This window comes from Rhinoraja longicauda, chromosome 13 (assembly GCF_053455715.1).
Source record: "Rhinoraja longicauda isolate Sanriku21f chromosome 13, sRhiLon1.1, whole genome shotgun sequence".
In the NCBI taxonomy this organism is placed as follows: domain Eukaryota; kingdom Metazoa; phylum Chordata; class Chondrichthyes; order Rajiformes; family Arhynchobatidae; genus Rhinoraja; species Rhinoraja longicauda.
Genome location: NC_135965.1, coordinates 9,257,128 through 9,280,918, shown reverse-complemented (window position 1 = coordinate 9,280,918; position 23,791 = coordinate 9,257,128). Strand labels below are relative to the sequence as shown.

General features: G+C 40.4%; 1 protein-coding gene across 29 annotated transcripts in view; it reads left to right on the top strand.

The window, feature by feature from the left end:
- The window catches only part of LOC144599431 (disks large homolog 1-like), a 354,144-nt gene that overhangs the window by 262,804 nt on the left and 67,549 nt on the right, over window positions 1-23,791 (top strand). For all 29 annotated transcript variants that reach the window (XM_078410310.1, XM_078410309.1, XM_078410307.1 and 26 more), the window contains one exon: window positions 8,296-8,431. In XM_078410310.1, coding sequence (XP_078266436.1) covers window positions 8,296-8,431 — 136 coding nt within the window. The remainder of the gene's footprint in view (window positions 1-8,295; window positions 8,432-23,791) is intronic.

The following is a 23,791-nucleotide window of genomic DNA, read 5'->3' as shown; positions in this document are numbered from 1 at the left end:
CATAGCATCCTCCTCACACTTCACACTACCACCCAGCTTTGTGTCATCTGCAAATTTGTTAATGTTACTTTTAATAGTCCCTTAATTTAAGTCATTAATGTATATTGTAAATAGCTGCGGTCCCAACACCGAGCCTTGTGGTACCCCACTAGTCACTGCCTGCCATTCTGAAAGGGACCCATTTATCCCTACTCTTTGTTTCCTGTCTGCCAACCAATTTTCTATCCACGGCAGTACCCTACCCCCAATACCATATGCTCTAATTGTGCCCACTAATCTCTTATGTGGGACCTTATCGAAGGCTTTCTGAAAGTCCAGGTACACTACATCCACTGGCTCTCCCTTGTCCATTTTCCTAGTTACATCTTTAAAAAATTCCAGAAGATTAGTCAAGCATGATTTGCCCTTCGTAAATCTGTGCTGACTCAGAACGATCCTGTTACTACTATCCAAATGTTGCGCAATTTCTTCTTTTATAATTGACTCCAGTATCTTCCCCACCACCGATGTCAGGCTAACTGGTCTGTAATTTCCTGTTTTCTCTCTCCCTCCTTTCTTAAAAAGTGGGATGGCGTAGGCAATCTCCAATCCACAGGAACTGATCCTGAATCTATAGAACATCGGAAAATGATCACCAATGCATCCACGATTTCTAGAACCACTTCCTTAAGTACCCTGGGATGCAGACCATCAGGACCCGGGGATTTATCAACCTTCAGTCCCATCAGTCTACCCAACACCATTTCCTGCCTAATGTGAATTTCCTTCAGTTCCTCCGTCACCCTAGGATCTCTGGCCACTAGAACATCTGGGAGATTGTGTCTTCCTTAGTGAAGACAGATCCAAAGTACCTGTTCATCTCGTCTGCCATTTCCTTGTTCCCCATAATAAATTCACCTGCTTCGGCCTTCAAGGGACCCACATTTGTCTTAACTATTTTTTTCCTCTTTACGTACCTAAAGAGGCTTTTACTATCCTCCTTTAAATTCTTGGCTAGCTTACCTTCGTACCTCATCTTTTCTCCATGTATTGCCTTTTTAGTTATCTTCTGATGCTCTTTAAAAGAGTCCCAATCCTCTGGCTTCCAAGATAGACTTGATAAATTAGATGGTCTCTGTTATAATAAGAATTTTAATATAAGGGGGGTTAAAACTTTAACATGAAAAACTTTGAAGAGATTGGAGATAGGGGAAGTGAGTGACAATGAATAAACGGCTCTGTCAGAAAGCTCTTGTACGGCTTTCAGATTGGTCTCCATGTGCTGTAAAATATTTAGATGTCGGTGTGTATGTGGAAAATTCCAGTCCTTAGCCGGGAATGCTAATGTGAAGTGTTATAGTCTCAAACAGCAGTATAATTAAAAGCTGGGAGAATGGAATGTTCAGTCAGTCATCTGTAAGCTGCATTAAGCTATGGGTGGTGGTAGCACTGCCTGACAAACTTTTCCAGATACTGCCAGTTTGCCATGTTATTTTTACAATGGGGAGGGATGGTCCCTTCAAAATATCTTTGCAACCCAGTTTGCTGTTCGTACACAAGACCAGAGTGGCGTCTTCTGTTATGGTGCAATAGATGCTTTAGTAAAAAAGTATTCATTTTATATATTCCTTTCTACTATCCCAGATAATATGGTTTAACTGGGGAAAGAGGATTTCAGAGTTGGAGAGGAAGAAATTTATTTTCCATGTTTTGTATAAGATGCTTAACTTGGTGAGGTGATTCTTCCATTTCTCAAGGCCTTTATGCTCTTTCAACCCCAAATTGAGCACGTTATCTTTCAACGTCAAAGAAGAAGTAATGGGCAAAATCTATTAAACCACTAGGCCAAGTGGACCCGTTGGGCCCAAACCTCTCCTGCATTGGTGCAGCACCCTCTCCCCTCCCCATTCCCCCCTCCACTCTACCCCCTCCCCTTCCTCCATCTTCCTCTCCCCTTCCTCCCTCCCTCCACCCTCCCTCCCTCCCTCTGCCTCTCCCCCTCCCCTCCCTCCCTCTGCCCCTCCCTCTGCCCCTCCCCACCCTCCTCTCCCCCTCCTCCCTTCCCTCCCCCTCCCCTCTTCCCACCCCTCTTCCCTCTCCCCTTCCCTCATTCCCCTCCCTCCCTCCACCCCATCCCCCCATCCTCTCCCCCCCTTCCCTCCCCCCTTTCCCTTCCTCCCCCCCTTTCCCTCCCCCTCTCCCTCCCCCTCTCCTCCCCCTCTCCCCCCCCCCTCCCCCTCTCCCCCCCCCCCCCAGGGTTGTCAACTGTCCCGTATTAGGCCCGGGGGGAGGTCGCTGTATGCCCGGATGCCGCCTAACGGAGGTTGCACAGCAACCCGCCTCCCGGTCCGGACGGCCGCCATTGGTGGAGCGGGGTTGGGGGGGGGGGGGAAAGAGTCCTGTCCCGTCCTGTTGCGGGGATGTTCAGTGCGGTGGATAGATGGCGGCGGCTCTCCCTCTGTTGCTGCGCCAATGCCGCTGGAGTCTGGGCAGCGTGAGCCGGCTGGGGAGAGGAGGGGGAATGGGGGAGCTGAGGGCAGGCCCAGACCTTGGCCTCCACCAACGCCCGGCCTCATCGCCGCTGCTGCTGCTGCTGCTGCTGCCTCCTTTCCCCTTGGCCTACCTCAGGCTCGCGGTTACCCGGTCACATCCAGGGCCAGGCCCAGGCTCCGGCTGCTTCCCCTGGCACCAGGCCTGGCTCTCCCAACGCTACGGAGCCGGCAAACCCGCCCCCAAGAGACAGGCGGCCGAGCCCTGCTCGTACCCGAGATCAACGGGCCCCAACTGCGCATGCGCGGACGCTTTTGTTCTGCGCACGCACAGATGCAGCAGCCATCTTATTTAAGTACTAGATCAACGGGGCCCTAACTGCACATGCGTTTTTTTTTAATCTTTAAAATGTGAATAACTTAAAAAATATAACACCAATTTGAATGAAACTTCATCCATTGCACCACTGGATGATGGTGAGTAAGGTAGGCCTAAAATTGTCACTCTATCGTGTACCGTTTTGGGTGTAGTTCAGGAACAAACTGACAAACCAACAAGATGAGAGTTTTAGTATATAGATAATGGGCTGCTTCGTTGGTGTGTGTGAACTGATGGGTGATGAACATAGCTAGTTAGGTGTGAGCACTCAACAGCAGTCACACACTGGCAATGTCTGTGGGAAGTGAGCAGCAAAGCCATTAGTGGTCATAAAAGGCTGAGTGCAGGATCAATTTAATGAATAAAACATTGATTAGCTTTTCCGACTGTAATGCAGACAGAGAGTCATGTCAATAGCTATGATAGAAAATTGAGAGCCAAATAAATTGGTCCTGAGATCAAATATGACACTTTAATAAATGTTTTTAAGTCAGTTCAGCGTTGTCCTCTCTTCACACAGATGGCATTTTGTACAAACGCCAGGGTCCTACACAGTGCATGCACTTTTGAAATATGCAAGGGAAGCGTCTGTGTGCTCTGCACAGAGAAGCTCCCAGCAGCTATTGCTGCCAATACCGAGTTAATCAGACCATTGCTGCCCATTGATCTTGGAATTGGGTCATGGAAAACAAACCAAACCAACCTACCATGCATTTACTCCATTTATACCTCACGCTGCCTTGGAAAGGCCAGCAGCATAATCAAAGACGAGTCGCACCTTGGCCACTCCCTTTTCTCCCCTCTCTCATCAGGAAAAAGGTTTAGAGGTGAGAAAATGCACGCCTCCAGATTCAGGGACTGTTTCTTCTCAGTGTTATCAGGCAACTGAATCATCTTGCCACAATCAGAGAGCAGTACTGAACTACTATCTACCTCTTAGGTGCCCTCGGACTATCCTTGATCGGATTTTGCGGGCTTTTCCTTGTACTGAACGTTATTCCCTTCCCTTGTATCTGTACGCTGTAAATGGATCGATTGTAATCATGTATTGGCTTTCTGCTGACTGGTTAGCACGCAACAAAAGCTTTCCTCGGTACACATGACAATAAACTGAAACTGAGAACAGGTAGATGTTCAGTTCCAGATTATGATTTATCGATCTTTGTGAACAAGGAATATGTGATTGTGTGGTAGGAACATTTTCAAACTTCTCACCTACCCACGTTCAAGGTTTTTTTTAGAGGAGCTCTTTACCATTGCAATTAAGTTACTGGACCGAAAGGTATCGAACGGTTAGCCTATTGATTTTGAGTTCAAGTCACATTAGAGAAGCTGGGACATTTAAATAAACAAAATAAAATAAATCTCAAAGATAAAGCTTGCAGCATTTATGGTGACTGCGAAACTCCAGATTGTTTAAAAAGATTCATCTAGGGTTATGTATCTTTGGCATTGCATACCCCCTAAAACTGGGCATGTTCAGAATGCAGTACACTACAGGTCCTTCAGCCCACATTGTCTGTGCGGAACATGATGCCAAGTTGAACTCTTATCTGTCTGCCTATGACCCATGCCTTACATATCTACGCACCTACCCTTTTAATTGATCATATTCAAGCCCAAGATCAATAGGCCTGATCCTGCATGCTGTTACATTACCAGCCAATTTGCTGGATCGTAGCTGCCTAGTTTTGCAGGTAGGTTGTTCTGGAGCGGCATTTAAACATTTAAAATGCTTAATATTGTTTTAAATTGGGAACATCTACACAGTTGATTAACCTTTTCAATTTACTGATGGCTATTATAAATAATTGAGTGCACTTAGCTGGAATAGAAAGCCGTCACTTTCTGTCATTAGGTTTCTGAGCCCAGTAGACGGCTCATTTGTTAAAATGTTATCATAAATTCATAAAATTATATTTTGTAATGTAAACAAAAGCGTGTTACTATGTTTTTCCACGTCCTGGCACGCAAAAGATAATCATGTGAGTGAATAATTGTTAGACAGAATATGGAGTGCAATTCAATACAAAGCTAAATGTTTCCATTAATGAATAATGTGAAACAAATAGGTGGGTTTGTTGTAAGAGGATATTAGTGTAATAATGGCAAATGACTTCCTTCCTAAAATGAAGGAATCAGTAAGCCTTTCAAAAGATATTGCCCTGGGAATGTACAAGTGCACAATTGACTTGAATTTAGAAAATTAAGGTGCATCAGCTTTGAATAAACTAATGCTGTTGGATGAAGGTTAATAACATTTAAGTTAATTCTCAACAGAAAATACATTCAGAGATAACATTGCAATGCAAGAACTTGCTTTGATATTATCATTGGGATGGGGAGTGTTGTTGATTTTAAAATGGAGTTAAATTTGGACTAACAAGTATTAAGTAAATTGTGAATTTCATCATCGACCATTGTTCAGATAGCCATGTATAACATTCAATGAACTCTCATTTCAATCAGATCAAATTATTATCTTGATGGGTCTTGATGGGAAACAGTTGCCTGCAGTCAGAAAGCCCTTGTGTTCTCAGATTTTAGGCTGTTTGGTTTATTTGTGAATTACAAAATGTTCAGTACTCATATTTTGCGTAATAATAAATTAGTTTAGAGATACAGCGCAGACACAGGCCCTTCGGCTCACTGGGTCCGTGTCGACCAGCGATCCTGCACGTTAACACTATCCAACACACACTTGGGCAATTTTTACATTTACCAAGCCAATTCACCTCCAACCCTGTACGTCTTTGGAGTGTGGGAGGAAACCGAAGATCTCAGAGAAAACCCACTCGGTCACGGGTGAATGTACAAACTCCGTACAGACAGCACTCGTAGTCGGAATCGAACCCGGGTCTCTGGCGCTGCAAGCGCTGTAAGGCAGCAACTCTACTGCTGCGTCACCGTGCCGCCATTTTAGTTGTTTATATAATCTGTGAAACTGAAAGGGACAATGTTGATAATAGTGAAATTGAAAGGATCAAAGATGATTCCACTGAATTAAGTTTCCACTTGAATCTTTCACTTCACACTTCTGATCACAAAATTATATATATATTTTGAATCCTTGGGACCATATATATATATATATATATATATATGTGTGTGTGTGTGTGTATATAGCTACATATATACACACACACACACACACACACACACACACACACACACACACACATATATATATATATATATATATATATATATATATATACAAATATATATATAAAGTGTGAAGTGAAAGACAGGTGGAAACTTAATTTTACATCTAATATTAGACTTCAGCTTTGTCATGTTGATTTGATTTTATGGAATTGAAGTCAGGCTACAATGTAGCAGCAGCACGCTTAACCCATCTGTCAGCGATTTTTGTGGTAAAGTTCCTCGTTAATTCATTGAAAATATTCTTCAACACAAGTTTGATCTCCACAGGTTTGTTAATTTATGTTGAGCAACATTTTATTTTAAGTATATTTAAATTAATGCAGTGACCAACTAGCTTTGCATAATAATTTTAAAAATCATGTTCTTCATCAGGCTTCTATGCTAATCCAGTGAGAAACCTTTGGTGATTTTTATGTATAGCTTTATAAATCCCTGTTGATTACATTTAGCATTTGAGACGACATAATTTAGTACTTATTTTATTTTGAGCGGAATCATTTAGAATATTTATGCATCAAAGGTACTGACTAGTTTACAATGAGATGAATGTTTCTAGGCTGCCCCTCATTGCTGAACTCTTTCAAGTTGAATTTTGCAATATTACAATGTGCTAATCAGACTGCAGAATAAACAAAACAGATTTTTTTTTAAAGAACAATAGTCATGATGCTCTTGCATTCTGTGGATCCGTTGGATTTCTAGGCTATGATTCTTCGAATTCGTAAAAGCTTTTGGTCAAATACATATTCGTTCACAGGGCATGTGTTTCACTGACAAGCTCTGTCCCAAATTGCCTCTGAACTGACTAATTTGCAAAATCATTTCATGTGGCAATGAATAATCATGGTCCTTTGTTTTGAATCAGTGGTCATATAATTCCAATTTCTTTGTTTAGTTGTTGCACACACATTTCATCGCAGGTCATGTTGGGAAAACTAATCTGTCTTCAGTGCAATGTGAAGTCCCTGTAGAAAGTAATGGTTGTGCGTCGTATGTTGAGTCACGTGTTGTAAATTGCAATTATCCATTGCCATATATAAAGCCAGTTGGATAGATTAGCCCTGTGATTTTCTTCGATTCAGGAAAAACAAATAGTGTGATTAAGTTGGTAATAGGGTTGAAGAAGTTAACCCTCTTAACTGGAGGAAGTTGCAGGTCATAAGATGGACAATTCTAGGCAGTCAATAATGTAAATGTGTAGCTGACGACTTCTCTTTTGTGCAGTTCTGGTTGCCTCAATACTAGAAATATATGTATGCTTTGGAGAAGGTGCAGAAGAGGTTTCCAAGGATGTTGCCTGGATTGCAAGGTGTTAGCTGTAAGGAGAGGTTGGATAAACCTGGATTGTTTTTTCTGGAGCATCAGAAGCCGAGGAGTGATCTGACGGAAGTTTATTAAATTGTGAGAGGCGTAGATAGGGTCTGAATCCTTTTTCTCCTGGGTGGAAATGTCCAATATTACAGGGAATATTGTTGTAAAGGTAAAGTGAGACAGGCAAAGTTTAAATGAAGTGTGCGGGACGTTTTGTTTATACAAAATTGAAAGGTGTTTGGATGAGCTGGCTTGGATTGTGGTGGAAGTAGACAATTGTGGCATTTTAGAGGCTTTTAGGCACGAATTTGCAGGGGATGGAAAAATTTGGATCATGTGCAGGCAGAAGAGATTAGCTTAATTTGGTGATATGTTGGGCACAGACATGATGGGCTGAAGGGCCTGTACCTGTGCTGTACAATTCTGTTTTATGTTCTTCACTACCCCCACTCCTTTAACACAGAAGTTGCAAAAGGAAGCATATTTCATGTTTAATGACTAACTGATCGTTGAAAGATTTTATTTTCCACTTTAATGCATCTTTTTGTCCATTTTATTTGGCCCTGTGCCTCATGTTGCTGGGAAATAACAACACACAGTGACCATCTGAAGCCTGCTTCTGTTGGCATATGTACCACCAATTTGCTAATGCTTCTTTCTGTTGGGCAGGCAACTATTTTAATCATTCTACAATTCATGATAATTCTGAGCCTAATATATCATGATGAGGAACAATATGAGAAAGAAATGGTAAAGATCTAAATTAGTAAACGCACTAAGTTCAAACTGATGAAATGGACCACTAAGTAGTTTTAACATAGATTGTAGCAAAAGCTGCAGGAAATGAATATTTGTCAAGATTTATTTTAATTGGTAATTTCTGAGGTGTGGCTTTCACTTACAGAATATTTTGGCAAAATATGTGAAAATAGGATTGTGCTACCAATGCATATCTTTTTTGTATTCTAGCTTACTCACAGTTGGAAAACCATATTGCACCACCCAGCTATTTAGGAAGTACAGAATACAAACAGTCTCTTCCTCCATCATCGCCAGGCAGATACTCCCCAATTACTAAAGTTGTGGGTGATGACGAAATGACCAGGTAAGATTTCATGAATTTATTATGCAATTACAATTTTCTGTAACTGTAAAACAGAAAATCCATCACTGTAGCCCCTAGTGATTTTATTTTTTATTTGGGGGGGGGGGGGGGTGTAAAATATGTCTCCTTTCCTAAATGCAGTGTCATGTCCTCATGTCCTGTGAATCTCTTTTAATGAGAGCTGTGGGCTTTGTTGAATACAATTACCACAGAGTTCGCTGTTATCTTTTTTCTTTGCACAATTTCACTTGCAAGTGTTTGTCAAAACACGATCAATGTTTTCATCTTATAAGAATTGGCTCCTTTTGGAGAATCTGTCCAGCCAAACAGAGCTGTCAACACACTGCTGCCTGCCCCAGCAGATGAACAATAGGCTTTCCAATCTGAAGTATCCATAACTGTCCAGGCGCCTGATTGATGTCTCCTGGCTCCTGCTGGCTAATTTATTTTTTTAACACTGATCTATTGGTAACTAACTCCTTTTGGTGTGTAACAGATGTTTCCACTACCTGGTTTATTTGACTGCTGGGAAATTGACTCATTCTTTCTACATTTGCAGTAACTACATCAACATCACTTCTACAGTTTAATCTAAAAAATTCTCAAAAGCCATCTGGCGAATGACAAGCAGTACTTTTTTTTGTGGAAATATTGAGTATTCTTGGCATGCAAAGAATCAAATAATCAATGTGGCATTTGTCCTGGTCTTACCCCAGTAATTGCTGATACACCACCCACTTCTGCATCCAAATCTGTAGGCGAGATTTAACAGCAGATGGTCCTTTTTAAGCCCAGTCGGATACCAGAGATTCATAAGTCTCCTTCAGGATTGCTTTATCTTCTCTGCAGTACAAGTTTTCTTTATTCAAGTATCTTTAGGATGGCCTGGACAATGTTACAATTTTTTTGTGTATCAACTTGCTCCCATTCAATGTTCCTTTCTTCTTGGCTTAAACAAGTACTGTGAATTTGTAATATTTTTAACTGCTGACCAGACTTTAGTCCATCTGGCTGTAAGCTGGCTCCACTTGCCCCCAGTTCATGCAAGGTGTCCCCATCTGCATTCCATTCAGCATTACAATCTTTCACTAGAGTTCTCAGAAATCCTTGTGCTTGCTAAATCCTTGACATCAATTTCATGTAGCTTTGAGTTACTTTTTTTAACTTGCTTGATTGTTGGTTCCCGTCTTTTTCTTTTATGGTGTATATATAGTACAGGTCCATGGTTGCCGGGCCAACAGAGATCATGCCCTCTCAGGGGAGTGCAACGGTTCTGGACTGGTCTGCCTAGGCCGCCGAGGAGCCGAGATATCGGCTTGCAGAAGTTTGCCTTGGAAAGTCGGCTATGGGAATGGATCAGCTGGTTCCCTCCGGACCAGAGATCTAGAGGCCCAGCTGCAGCGGGCAAAGTCGACCCGCCGATCGGCCACGGAAGTCCTGATGAGGTCCAGATCAGCCGCCTCACAGGCATAGGCGCCACATTTTCAGTGGGACCTCCAGGGAAAATTTCAAGTGCGTTCTCATAATTTTGTCCAGGCCATCATTTGCCAGAAAATCGGTGGTGAACCTGTAATATATTTTATTCCTTCTCTATTTTACAGAGGCTTCATAATTGCTGTTATGGTCAAGTTATTTTCTCAACATGTGCAATTACTGTACCAAGAAGCCTTTTGAGCTTTATTCCAGATACATCTGGCCTACTTTCCTAGTGTTTACATGTCCTCAATAAAGCCCATGGTACAGAGTTTTGTCTTTGGTGGGTAGTTATCGGAGTATTATATTGCTCGCCCTGAGAGTCAATCTGATTTTCTCTTCATTGATTTTGGCAGAATATCGACTGAATGATGTAGCAGTTGTGCGATCTTTCCTGTCAGATTATTGTGCTGGCAGTGAAAACAAAAGCCTATCCGTAATGTTTTGACTGCGCATGCTGGAGAAGGAGTTTCATTTTAAGAAATCCATTACCATGAAGCTGAGTTAGTTCATGAACATGATCTTTATTGTGTGATGTTTGCAGTTAATACACAAGTACTTCAGTTCCATCATCACCACCACCCAGAGCAGCAATATAATGAATGTTTCTTTTAATAAATATGTCCTTTTATTTCAAAATTCCATAAACCCCTCTGTTGCGTTACTGAACAACCTCTTGAAACCACCACCAAAGTTTAATGCTACCACTTCAAATTGGAGGCATAAAATATATGGCCCTCACAAATTAATTTCTTGTTGCCCTATATGGAGTTAAAGATTCCTGTTAGACACAAAATGCTGGAGTAACTCAGCAGGACAGGCAGCATCTCTGGAGAGAAGGAATGGGTGACTTTTCGGGTTGAGACCCTTCTTCAGAGATTCCTGTTTACTGATATCTATTTTGCACAACTTACCAGCAAACTACTTAAGCAAGAATCTATGGAGTTTCACTTCACAGCTGGTGTAATTTCTTTTTGTACTGTCATATTGTCATTGGGTATCAAAACGCAGCTAATATACTTATCTCTACCTGAAGAGTATTCTCTGAATCTCAACACACTTCTTAATCCCCAGCTTCAGAGAATCTCTGAAAAACTATCTCTTGAACCACGCACCCCGCCACTTGCCTGTTCTACTGCTGTTTTGTGCTTACTGTTTAAAGTACCCAAGTTCACTGTTAAATTAAATTAAATGTACAAGTTAGTTATGGCTGTTCTGAAGCAGGTGCCAGAACAAAACTAACCTCAATATTCCTGTGAAATTAAATTGAAAATTAATTCTGCAACTATTTGCTTATTGAATTCACCATTTAACACAAGTGCTAATAAAAGCAATTAGTAATTTAAATAAAATCAACCCAAACTTTGTAGTGACAGCAATGGACCTTTAAAATTGATTTAATATTTACCCATAGCAGTAAAAAGACAACCTTATTTCCTCTTCAATATTCCCATGATTTTTCATTATTCGTGTCATCTGGAAATCTCTGCTCAAGGTGCCCTGCAACATGTCTTTTTTAAATCTCCAGTGGCAAATAACGAAACCAAAATTCCAGTTCTCTGCAGAATAGTTGTCTTCTATTTGGTTTATATTAAACTAATCTGTTCAGCACAAAAAAACCTGTTTTGCTTGAATTGATTTATTCTAATCCTGCACTGGTGGGAGTGGAAAGAGCACCAAAGATCCTCTGCTTTTGAAATATTCATTTCCATATAGAATTTTTTCATCTCTTGCCAGCACTGACTGTTAGAACCAGTACGCCCTCTTTATTTTTCTCAAATGGAGGCTTCAATCTTTCATTAGCTGAACCAATAATTGTCTTCAAAGTCCACATTGAAGGGTGTTGAGGTCAGATTTCCATCCTTGAATAAAATGTTGACTGGACATTAACTTGGGTATTTGCTCCGAATGAACGAGTTGACTCTAATTTACAAAATGAGATGCAAGACTTCATTCCCCATCTAATAAAATACAAAAATAAGTTTGGCCCCAGTTGTGCAGGATTTGATCGCTTTGAGACTGCTCTGTCCACTTGCTCATTATTTTAAAAGAGATATATTTGCTTTTGAGGTCTTGCAGCAAACAGTCAATCGATTGATTTCCTGAGCTCAAGCAGTTGCTGTGAGAACTCGTTGCGAAGATTAGACCTATTTTTTTTAAATTCATGTTTAGCTTTACTATTGTCACATGTACAATGAAAATCGTTGTTTTTCATGTTATCCAAACAGATCAAATATACTAGATAGATAGATAGATAGATAGATAGATAGATAGATAGATAGATAGATAGATAGATAGATAGATAGATAGATAGATAGATAGATATGCACATGCACGCACAATAAGTTCAAATTCAAGCACAATCGATAGAGCAGAATATAGTTATCAGCATCCTAGTGCATCAAAGATAGACACTAAAAGCTGTAGTAACTCAGCGGGACAGGCAGCAGGAGAAGCTGGAGAGAAGGAATGGGTGACGTTTCGAGTCGAGACCCTTCAATTCCTTAGACAAAGTCCAATGTCCTCGGTGGGATAGAGGTGAATCGAACAGCGCCCCAGATTATGGAAGGACCATTTAGAAGCCTGATAATGGAGGGAAAAAAATGTTGAGGGTTCTTGTTTCTGCACTTTCTGCCGGACAGGAGCAGGAGAAATGATCGCAATAAGATGTGTTCTTACTGAGCATATTGAACATATAGAAACATTGTAAGTTGGGGTTTGAGGAAGCTGATTGTGTATGTGTCCTTTGGTGTGGTATGTTTAAAAACTTTTGAAAGATGCGTGTCTAATTGTATTTGTGCACATTTGTACGCAAATTGTACCTCTGCTGCCACCTGTAGTAGGCTTGGACATACGCGGTTGCTGATGCAGGAATCTGGAACATTGGAAGTTGTGATTTGTACCCAGGGCTATATTGAACTACTGATTGACTTGACTGAGAGACCATTATCCCAATGGCCAGTTGTTGTTCAAGACGACATTACAGAATAGACTGGCCTGAACATGCCTTGTTGTTTTGAAATTCAGCAGCTATTATTTGAATGTTGCATATCTGCATGATTTTAATCCTATTTTGTTATATATTGATTTCAGCGATGTGGCTTTGTTTATTTCAGTGGATGATTAAAAAATAAAACTGCTGACTGTTGAAATATAAGCCTAACCAGATAGGGATGGCAGATTCCCACTTGAAGGATAGTCATTAACGCAATGGAGTTTTGCATCAATTCAAATTCATGATCTGTCATTAATGATAAATAGCTTTTTAGTCCATTTATTGAAATAATTGAATTTAAAATTTCTGTGGTATGATTTAAATTTGTTTCTAGATTGTGTTAATGGATTACTTATCTAGTGAATTAATAAATGAGGTGCCTTTACCCGAGGTGTGAATGTTGGGTTGGGAGTGCTGAGGATGGAGAGAATGAAGAATTTTGGATGGTTTTCTTCCCATTTCCTTCATTTTCATGTGTATGGCAATTGCCTGTTATTAACCACATCCTTCAAAAAAAGCCAAAATTACTACACCATCTTCGTATTCTTCTCCATCTTAACCTTTTTTTAATGCATTTGCTCCAGTTTCTGATAACACAGCAGGAGTCAAGCAAGAAGTGACAGTGCATACTTAATAGAAAGGTACTGAAACGTACAAATGAACAGAAACCTGAGTGTCCAAATGTAGTAGGGTTGTGCAGTCTCCAGTATAGTAACCTGTTACCTTGAGTGGCATAGAAAGCTGTGGAATTATATTTACGTTATCTATGAAGTCTATCGATCATCCTAAACTTTATAACTAATATTTTAATTTCCAATTCCCCAAGAGAAATGCTCATGTGGGGATGTAAATTTAGCAGCAGAACTCGTTAAAAATTTCAATAATATTCCCCAACAAAATAATGTAATCCAAAGGGCTGAAGCAAAGATCATTTTATAAATTTAATGACAATTTTTTTATATTGGGTGTACTTGGAAGAGTACGCGATAAGAGATTATTAAAATGAATTTAAACGTTTTCCAGTCTATTACCATCTACACTTGGCTATTTACAGTTGATATCATTTTGCCGTCTGTACTTTTCAAAATAAATGCCTTGTTAAAATTGGTTCTGTGCTTGGATAGTCAGCTCAATTTAGATTATAATCCAAGAACTCAGTAGGCCATGTTTTGAGGTGAAATATTGCACCTGTATATTGCATTGGATTTAATGTGCCGTTATGGCTTTGTAATAATTAAGAATGAGTTTTACAAGGGCGGAGGTCAAGAGTAAATCAGTCAGTCACAGCTTGTTTAGCCTATGGAGATCATGCCTCACCTGTGGTAGACACAAAATGCTGGAGTAACTCAGTGGGTCAGGCAGCATCTCGGGAGAGAAGGAATGGGTGACGCTTAGGGTCGAGACCCTTCTTCAGATCCCCCTCTGTGATGCCTCACCTGTGTCTTGGATCCACGGAGATGGCTTTGCTTTGTGTCCCTTGATACACTTTGTAAATGTTTCTGGAATTCAGTTGTAAATTTGCAAAGACAATTTTGGGTAGAGTATTCGGGGCTCTCCTCCAAACTTATATTGGATGCTATGTCTCAGTGGTAGCATAGATTGAGAATAAAATTGTACCGAAGGGTAGTTCTATCATTAGCTTGTGGATATTAGCTATATGTATTCCTGTAGCTCAGTTGCTGTGGTACCAAACTAAGTTTGACTCCAGGTTAAATTATCTGACGTGTCTAAAATCCTGCAAAAGTTGTCTGGAATTAGGGGATTTTTAAAAAATCTATAACGTGAATGGGAGGCTTGAAATGTAGTTTTTGAATGGGGTCTTAACTCTGAAGACAGCGAGATAAAAGGCAAAATACTCCTTTTCAAGTTCCCAAAAAACATCACGAAGTTGTACAGTGAGTGGAATGGATGAAAAAAATAGCGAAGAAATGTTGACCCAGGATTAGAAGTGTCATGTACCCTTAAGATGTGACTCGCTGATCTTTACAACACTGTATACATCTCAGCACATAGCCTGAGTGAAGGTCATTGCTAAAGTTTGTTAAAATCTTGGGATGCGCACCTTAATTTATTAAGGCTATTGTAATTTCTAATGTCAAGAAAGAGCTAGATAGAGCTTTTAAGGATAGTGGAGTCAGGGGGTATGGGGAGAAGGCAGGAACGGGCTACTGATTGAGAATGATCAGCCATGATCACATTGAATGGTGGTGCTGGCTCGAAGGGCCGAATGGCCTACTCCTGCACCTATTGTCATTATTCACCACAGCATTCAATTTTTTAATAGTAAAATTGCACGGATACACTTTTAGGGTGGCACGGTGGCGCAGCGGTAGAGTTGCTGCCTTACAGCACCAGAGACCCGGGTTCGATCCCGACTACGGGTGCTGTCTGTATGGAGTTTGTACGTTCTCCCCATGACCACGTGGGTTTTCTCTGAGATCTTCAGTTTCCTCCCACACTCCAAAGACCTACAGGTTTGTAGGTTAATTGGCTTAGTATAAATGTAAAAATATTGTCCCCAGTGTGTGTAGAATAGTGTTAATGTGCGGGAATCGCTATTCGGTGCAGACTCGGTGGGCCGAAGGGCCTGTTTCCTCTTTGTAAACTAAACTTAAACTTAAAATGTAAACTTAATCTAGTGTTTTAAATGGTAGCATAAACAATGCAGTTCACCAGGTATCAAATTTTTATTTTAGTTTTGTCTGTTGAGGTGTTTTGCACTCTCAACTGCCTTTAATGGCAGCTTGTAATGAGGGGCACTATTGTCTTTCCACTGTTAAACATTTTGTCTTTTAATTAAACCAACAATAATTGATTTTCTCTGTAGGAAAGAACTGTAAATGCTGGTTTAAATCGAAGATAGACACAAAATGCTGGAGTAACTCAGCGGGATAGGCAGCATCTCTGGAGAGAAGAAATGGGTGACGTCTCGTCCTTCAGACTGAAGAAGTCAGAGTCTGAAGAAGGGTCTCGACCCGAAACATCACCCATTCCTTCTCTAAAGAGATACTGCCTGTCCCGCTGAGTTACTCCAGTATTTTGTGTCTATGTACAATTTATTTTCTGGTCTGATTATATCTTTGTCCCACAATGTTGCTTGTTTCACTTTCAGCATTCTTTTTTTAAACTTAGTTTCCTTTGGCTGCCATTCTCAGTAATTTTCAGAGAGAGACTACATAACCTGAATGCAGTGCAATTTATGCAGATACCTGTTTTCTAATGAATTTTTTAATGTATGATTTTTACAATGTATTGAATGGCTAAAGAATATAGTAACATAGTGCAGGAAGATGAAAAAGTAGTGCTTGATGGCAAGTTGATGACAGAATATTCAGAGGGATCAGGAAAAAAATCAAAGCATAAGGAAAGTCTGACATTGTACATAAAATAAAATCCAAAGTACTCTATAGGTGTGTGATTGCTAAAAGGAGTGTAAGACATCAGGAACTTTGGAAAGGAAGTTTATTCATGCAGGCAGAAACCAAGACTGAGGCATAAAATGAGTACATGAATTATTAAGGGAGAAGATGCTGCTCAAGACACGGCAAACAACAATGTAATTAAGTTTCTGTGTGAACTAGTATCTGATGGCGAGGTACAAGAAAGGCTAGCTGACTTAATTGGACATCTTGACCCACAACATCAACTGTCCATTTTCTGGACCTGCTGAGTTCCTCAAGCTGTTCTTTTTTTTTGCTATAGATTCCATCACCTGTAGTCTTTGTGTCTTCATTGGTCACAAGCTCGCTTAATTTAGCTTTACAAAACACTGTTTTTGCATTTACTACAAGGAAGAAATGGCCCTTGTTACATGGGGTCTGAGTGGAAGATGGCTGGGGAATAGAGCTAGCTGGATTGTCAGTATTGGTTAGATGGCCACATATCAAACCACAGAAAATGTAATTGCGAGCAAAACCCAATGTTCTGGAGGAACTCAGCAGCTCAGGAAGATTCTGTGGAGAGAATGGACAGATGGCGTTTCAGATCGGGACCCTTCTTCAGACTGATTGGAGCAGGGAGGAGAAAGCTGGAAAAGAGGTGGTGCGTGATAAAACCTAGCACGTGATAGGTGATGATCTTTGTACCCCACGGCCGGTTACTAAACATTTTAACTCACCTTTCCACTTCCCATTCCCTTTCTTCCCTTGGCCACCTCCATTGCCAGAGTGAGGCCACGCACAAACCTGAGGAACAGCACTCGTATGCCATTTGGGTAGATTACAACCTGACACTATGAACATTGAATACTCTGGTTTCAATAGCCCCCCCCCCTCTCTTTCTTAAGCCCTCCCCATGCCAGTGCACACCCATTTCCACCCACACTGTCCCTTACCCTCCACCATCAGCTCATCTCCTGTCCCTGAGACCCATGTCTCCTGCCACCTATATACCTCCAACTGGCTTCACATTTCAACCTCTCCTTATCCAACACCCTTTTGTCTCCTTTTCACCTCTTCCTTTACTTACTTCACCCATCTGCCAATCACTCTCTCCCTTATTTGTATCTATATCACTTGCCAGGCTTTACCCTGTCCCACATCTCTTTTCCAGCCTTCTCCCCACCCCCCCCCCCCCCCCCCCCCACCGCCCTTACAATCAGCCTGAGGAAGGGTGACATTATCTGTCTACTCCCTAAATACGTGGCCTTCTCCTGGGCTGTAACTTTTCTGTGACAACCCTAGAAAGGGAAGAAGTCAGAGTTATCAATCCAAGAATTGGGTTATATCAGAAACTGGACACAAAACAGTTCGGCGTGACTTTTATACAACCTATTGGGATATTAATCTCAACCACTCAGTTTCTCATTATGCATTACACCTATGAATTAAAAAATCCATCCTTGGGCCAACACTCGCAAATCTTATCATTTGGTGTTCTATGGTATTTGCAGTATGCTTTAGAATGTACATTTTAGCCAGTTTTATCTTTAGATAGGGATCTTGAAAACCAGTGCAACTTCCTCAAAAAAGATAAGTCCAATTTCCTTTGTCTCTTTATCCTTTTTTAATTTTAGAAATCAAAATCATCATGGTTATTTTCAATCACCAGCAAAGGATAGTACTTGCCAATAACCTTGAAGATTATCTTTCATTTACGGATATCCTCTTTCCCTTTGTCAGTTTATATTTGGCCCCACAGTAGGGATTGTGTTCAGTGAAGCTTGATGAGCAGCCATTCAAACTGGAGAATTCTCACAATCTAAACCTGGAAATTAATTGAAAATTGTGGGGAGCAAAATAAAGATTGGAAGATGCAAATACAGTACAGTTGCATCAACTTCAAATTACATTGAACATATAGTATTTTGAAACACAGTATGTTGAGTTTTGAATATCCCTCCACTCCCTGTATATGCATGTGCATATCTAAAAGTCTCTTAAATGCAACCATCATATCTGCTTCCACTGCCACCCTGCTCCAGTTTGTTCCAGGCACCCACTACACTCTCTGAAAAGAATTTTCCCCACGCATCTCCTTTGAAGCTAACTTTAACTTTAAAGCTGTATCTGCTAGTATTTTACTTTTGCATCCTGGGAATAATATTCTGACTGTCTGCCCTAACTATGCCTCATAATTTTATATACTTCTATCAGGACTTCCGTCAACTGCTGGCAGAAAACATTCCAAGTTTGTCCAACTTCTCCTTATAGCTAATACCCTCTAAACCAGGTAGCATTCTGCTAATCCACCTCCTGCACCCACTTCAAAGCCTCCACACCCGGCATGGTGAACGCAACGCTAGATTTGTTGCCTTACAGCACCAGAGATCCGGGTCGATCCTGACTATGGGTGCTGTCTGTGTGAAGTTTGTACGTTCTCCCCGTGACTACGTGGGCTTTCTTCAGGATCTCCGGTTTCCTCCCGCACTCTAAAGATGTACAGGTTTGTAGGTTAAGTGGCTTGGTAAAATTGTAAATTGTCCCTAGTGTGTGTGCAGGATAGTGTTAATGTGGCGATGACAGGTCGGCGTGGACTCGGTGGGCCGAAGGGCCTGTTTCGGCGCTGTATCTCTAAACTAAACTAAACATCCTTCCTGTAATGAGGCAACCAGAACAGCACACAATATTCAAATGCAGCCCAACCAAAATCCTATCAAAGTTGTAACTTGACTTCCTGACTCTTATACTCAGTGCTCTGACAAATGAAGACAAGCATACTGTACGCCTTCATTACTATTCATTTATTTTTTTAAATTTGAAACTTTCAAACATTCCTCAACACAAGTGCCTCAAGGTCAGGATTCCCATGCAAACAGTTGTTATCTTTGCTATCTGATTTTACATGACTGCTCTTCCCTGGTGATTCTCCGATTACTCTCTGGCATTGAAATCCACATAAAGCATCTGCCAATTGAACCTCTGGCATTTTAGACCAGATGAGGCTCGGAACAGCAACTCTATCTGTTTGAATGGAAAGGGATGGCTTGAAGGTTAAAAAAAAGCCAAGTTACAATATTTTTATATTACCGATTGAGTATGTACAGTTTCTTCTAAGTCTTTTTAACCAGTTCATTTTTCTAAACTTTAATTATATAAATAAATAATATGATTTTTGTGATTTCTCCTTCCCTCCGACACTTTCTCACTGCTCCCCCTCTGTGATTCCTCCTTCCCTCCGACACTACATTCTATCTTTGTCCCACCCCCTCCCCTGACATCAGTCTGAAGAAGGTTCTCGACCCGAAACGTCACCCATTCCTTCTCTCCAGAGATGCTGCCTGGCTCACTGAGTTACTCCAGCATTTTGTGTCTACCATTGATTTTTAATGTTTTTATATCTTTTTGAATTTTCAAAATGTCCATAGTCCATGTTAGGCTTGGCATTTGGCTTCTCCTCAGGCTTTTTATCGTGTTTGCATTTATAATCTTTAATTATATAAAGAATTAATTGATTTTTAATTTTTTAATATCTTTTTGAATTTTACTAATATTCATAGTCCTTGTTAGGTTTGGCAGTTGGCTTCTCATCTGGAACACTGCCAGGTTCAGAAAGAGTGTTTTTTTCCTTGTAGAACTTCATGTTCTGCATCAGGTACTAGGATTAATCACGTCCTGGAATAAGTCACTTCTTTCTCTCCTGCATCAAAAGGTGTCTTTTTAGAAAAAGCGAAGTGGCATTGAGCTGATTATCATATCTTTATTGTCTACTTGTGCGTAATGCTGTCTGGAAATCAGCCTCTTGGAAAACCAATGGTGGTATTCATGTCATATAAAAATAAAAGAGAAGAATTTTACATAATGGAACATAAATTGGATTTTTTCATCCATTCCTTCGTCTTGAGATAGGAATACCCTCCAGAAATGTTCTGTCCTTTTGGTGCCTTTGTCATCTTGGTTTAACTGTAAAGCTGCCCATTGTTTGAATGCAAGAATAGCCAATTTATTATGGTAATAGTAATGCTTTCCATTTTCCTGTGTTCAATCGAAAAATGTCCTTCAGGGTATTCCATTGTCTACTAACATTGGATTTCTGAAGGCTGCAATGAAAAAGATACTCAATAACAGCACCATATCATCAAATGTTTGTGGTGACAGCTCTCTCATGGCAATGGAGTAATTAAGGTCTGTGCTCTAAGTAACAATTTGATCTTCTGAATGGATCTGAAAGGTTTTTTCTTTTGCGAAGGTAACGTTGCACTGACTGCTCCAGTTGGCTTTTTTGGAGATTCTAAGTTGTAAGTTCTAACCTTATGGCAAGTGCAACATATTTCCCTTGCACCTAACATAGAGAGTCATCAAACATTTATTGCACAGCTGGGATATAACTTATGGCATCTTTGGATATAACTCATTTAATTTAATCTGCCAAAGCAGGAAGCTTCAACTGAAGGAATGCAAAATTAAATTGTTGCTTGAAGAAGTGCCACTTCTTCCATGGTTTCCTAGTAATAAAGTCTTGAGCCACGTAATTGTGATGTTGGGATATTTTTGAGATTCAATCTGCTCATAGTTTATTCAGTATGTAATTTGATTACAGCTCATTAAAGAATATACAAACTATAACATACCCAAAAATCAGTCAGCTGTGACTCAATTGTCAACACTCATGCCTTTAAGTCAGAAGGTTGTGAGTAAAAATCTCATGCCAGAGATTTGAGATTTCACATTTTCTTGTACAGTTCCAAGAAAATACTACACTGCCAGAATTGTTTATTTTCATGAGAATAATCTGAGATCAATTTTCCTTTGTCAAGTTGACTTTGATATTTTGTGGCAGTATTTTGAAGGGGACGAAGGAGGAATTATCCATGATATCCTAGTTAGTATCTCTGCTCAATATATACTTCGAGGCAATGCTAGATGTTTTACAATTTGGTCTGCTTCCAGATGTTTTTTCCCTTGATGACAAGCCCTGCGCACAAGAGCCCTCATACCTGATGAATGCCGCAGTGACCTTAATCATGAGCATTGGTACAATCTGCATTGGTACAATCTGGTAGCATCAGTCTGAAGAATGGTCTCGACCCAAAACGTCTCTCCAGAGATGCAGCCTACTCCAGCATTTTGTGTCTACCTTCAATTTAAACCAGCATCTGCAGTTCTTTCCTACACAATGCTTGCATTTATTTTGATTTCCTCTCCTTCATAAAAACTTAAACTGTGCCATTTTCCTTGGAAAACAGAAGAGTAATTTGGAAAACCATGTAGCAGAGGCTTGTTAAACAGCAGTAAGCTGTCAATAGATTTTAGAGTCATGGAGAATGCAGCACGGAAACAGGCCCTTTGCCCAACTCGTCCATGCTAAACAAGGTGTCCCATCTAAGCTAAGAGTATTTGCCTGCATTTGGTCCATATCACTCTAAACCTTTCCTATCCATGTGCCTATCTGGGATTTTGCCAGTTTTAAATATTTGACTCGGTTCAGAAGAAAAACAGCAACAATTAACTAATGTTTCTAAGATAGAACTTGGAGGAACCACATGAACCATTGACTGACTGTAGGCTGCATTTGAGCAGATGAACTGAATTGGACCTAAGGGGCAAAGTGGGAATTTTATAGATTTATTGATGAGATGCGGTTGAATTTGGCAGTTATTGTCCTGAAGACTGTACTCCAAGATATATCCTTGTGCTGGGAGGTGAGATTCCAAAACTTTGACCCAACAGCTTTGAAGCAACTAAGATATATTTTCAGATCAGGGAAGTGTTGCATTTGGAAGTAGTTCACAAAGGGGTGATGTTCATAGAAAGAGCCTAACTGACTCAATGAGTAAGAAACGACTTTAATGTTTACATGTAAATGTCAACTCCATCTACCCCTGATCTTGATTTCTGCCTTTGATGTTATGAGAAATTAGAAAACAGAATCCTTTTAGAGCTGTGGAGTCAGACAGCCCCCCATGTGCGTTTCAACCCATCTGCACTAATTGCATTTACCAGCACTTAACCCACAGCCTTCTTTTGCCTTCATGATTCAAGTATTCATCTTGATGATACTTGCTATCTGAATGTTCTAAGAGTACCTGCCTTCACCACCTACAGGCCGTGTGTGTTCCAGATTCCTACAAACCTCTGGGAGAAAAAGTTCTTACTCAGATCCCCACTAAGCCTCTTAGCACTGAACCTAAATGCATGCCTTCTAGTTTTAGACATCTCTGCAATGAGGAGAAGCTTCCTACTAGCTGCCCTACTATGTCTCTGCATTAGGTTCCCCTTCAGCCATTTCTGCACCAAGGAATACAAAACCAGCTGAATCAGTCTCTCCTAAGAACTGAAACACTCCATCCCAGGCAACATCTTGATCAATAGGCTACCCACACACTGGTGCGATCATGTCCTTTCTCTAGTGCGGAAATCAGAATAGTACATAGTACTCCAGTTGTGGCCGGCCAATGTTTTAAGAAGTTGTACCATAACCTTTGTGTATTCTACGTTCCATCTAATGAAAGTAAATACAACCTTCACTACTGCCACCATCATGGATCCTTGGACTTGCACACCAAGAACTCTTCCTTGATGCTCCATTTTTGTACATGTTTTGCCATTATTAATTTTTCCAAAATGTATCACCCCACAGTTACACCATTAGATTTCACTGTGCCATTGCTCTGAACATTTTACCAACTTTTATTTCAGGAATTTGCACAGAGTCTGAATCAACTATCAAGCCCTGTTTATACCATTTTTAGAATAATCCCATTTTATATTTCCAACATTCCTGTCAACTCCTCAGATTTTTCCACTTTCTTCATGTTCGTGACAATTTACAGCAGCCAATTAAAATACCGGCCACATTTTTGTAGCAGAAAAGAGAGAACTGCTGGAGGAACAGTGGGTCAGACAGCATCTATGGAGGGAAATAGTCTATATTTTGTGTCGAGACCCTTCATCTGGAATGATCAAAGGTCTCGACATGAAATTTTGACTGTTATTCCCCTCCATAGATGCTGTCTGACCTGCTGAGTTCCTCCACCTGTTCTCCCTTTTTTCGCTGTAGATTCAGCATATGCAGTCTCTTGTGCCTCCAACCACATCTTTATGATATGCAAGGAGGTCTGCAAACTCCATAGCACTGGAGATCAGGATTGAAGCTAGTTCTTTAACAATCTTGGGGTCAGTTTTTCCAAATATATTGAGGTGCAAGATGGCTCTTTGCACCATTGGTTGTAACCAACAATCATTTTACCATCTTTAGAAGCAGAAATCTTTTGACTAATAAAAAGATGTCAAGAAACACTTCTGTCAAACGTTTGTTACGCATACTGTACCTCACATGGGTGCATATGAATCATGAGTACCCTATTCAGAAATAAAACATTTGTGTATTGCAAATCAGAGAATGTTTGTGCCAAAGTGTGTGTTTGGAACACTAGGCCTGTAATGTAATGATATTTGTAACAAAACACATCCACAAATCGGTTAATTCATTTTCTCAGTGAAAATACATAACTC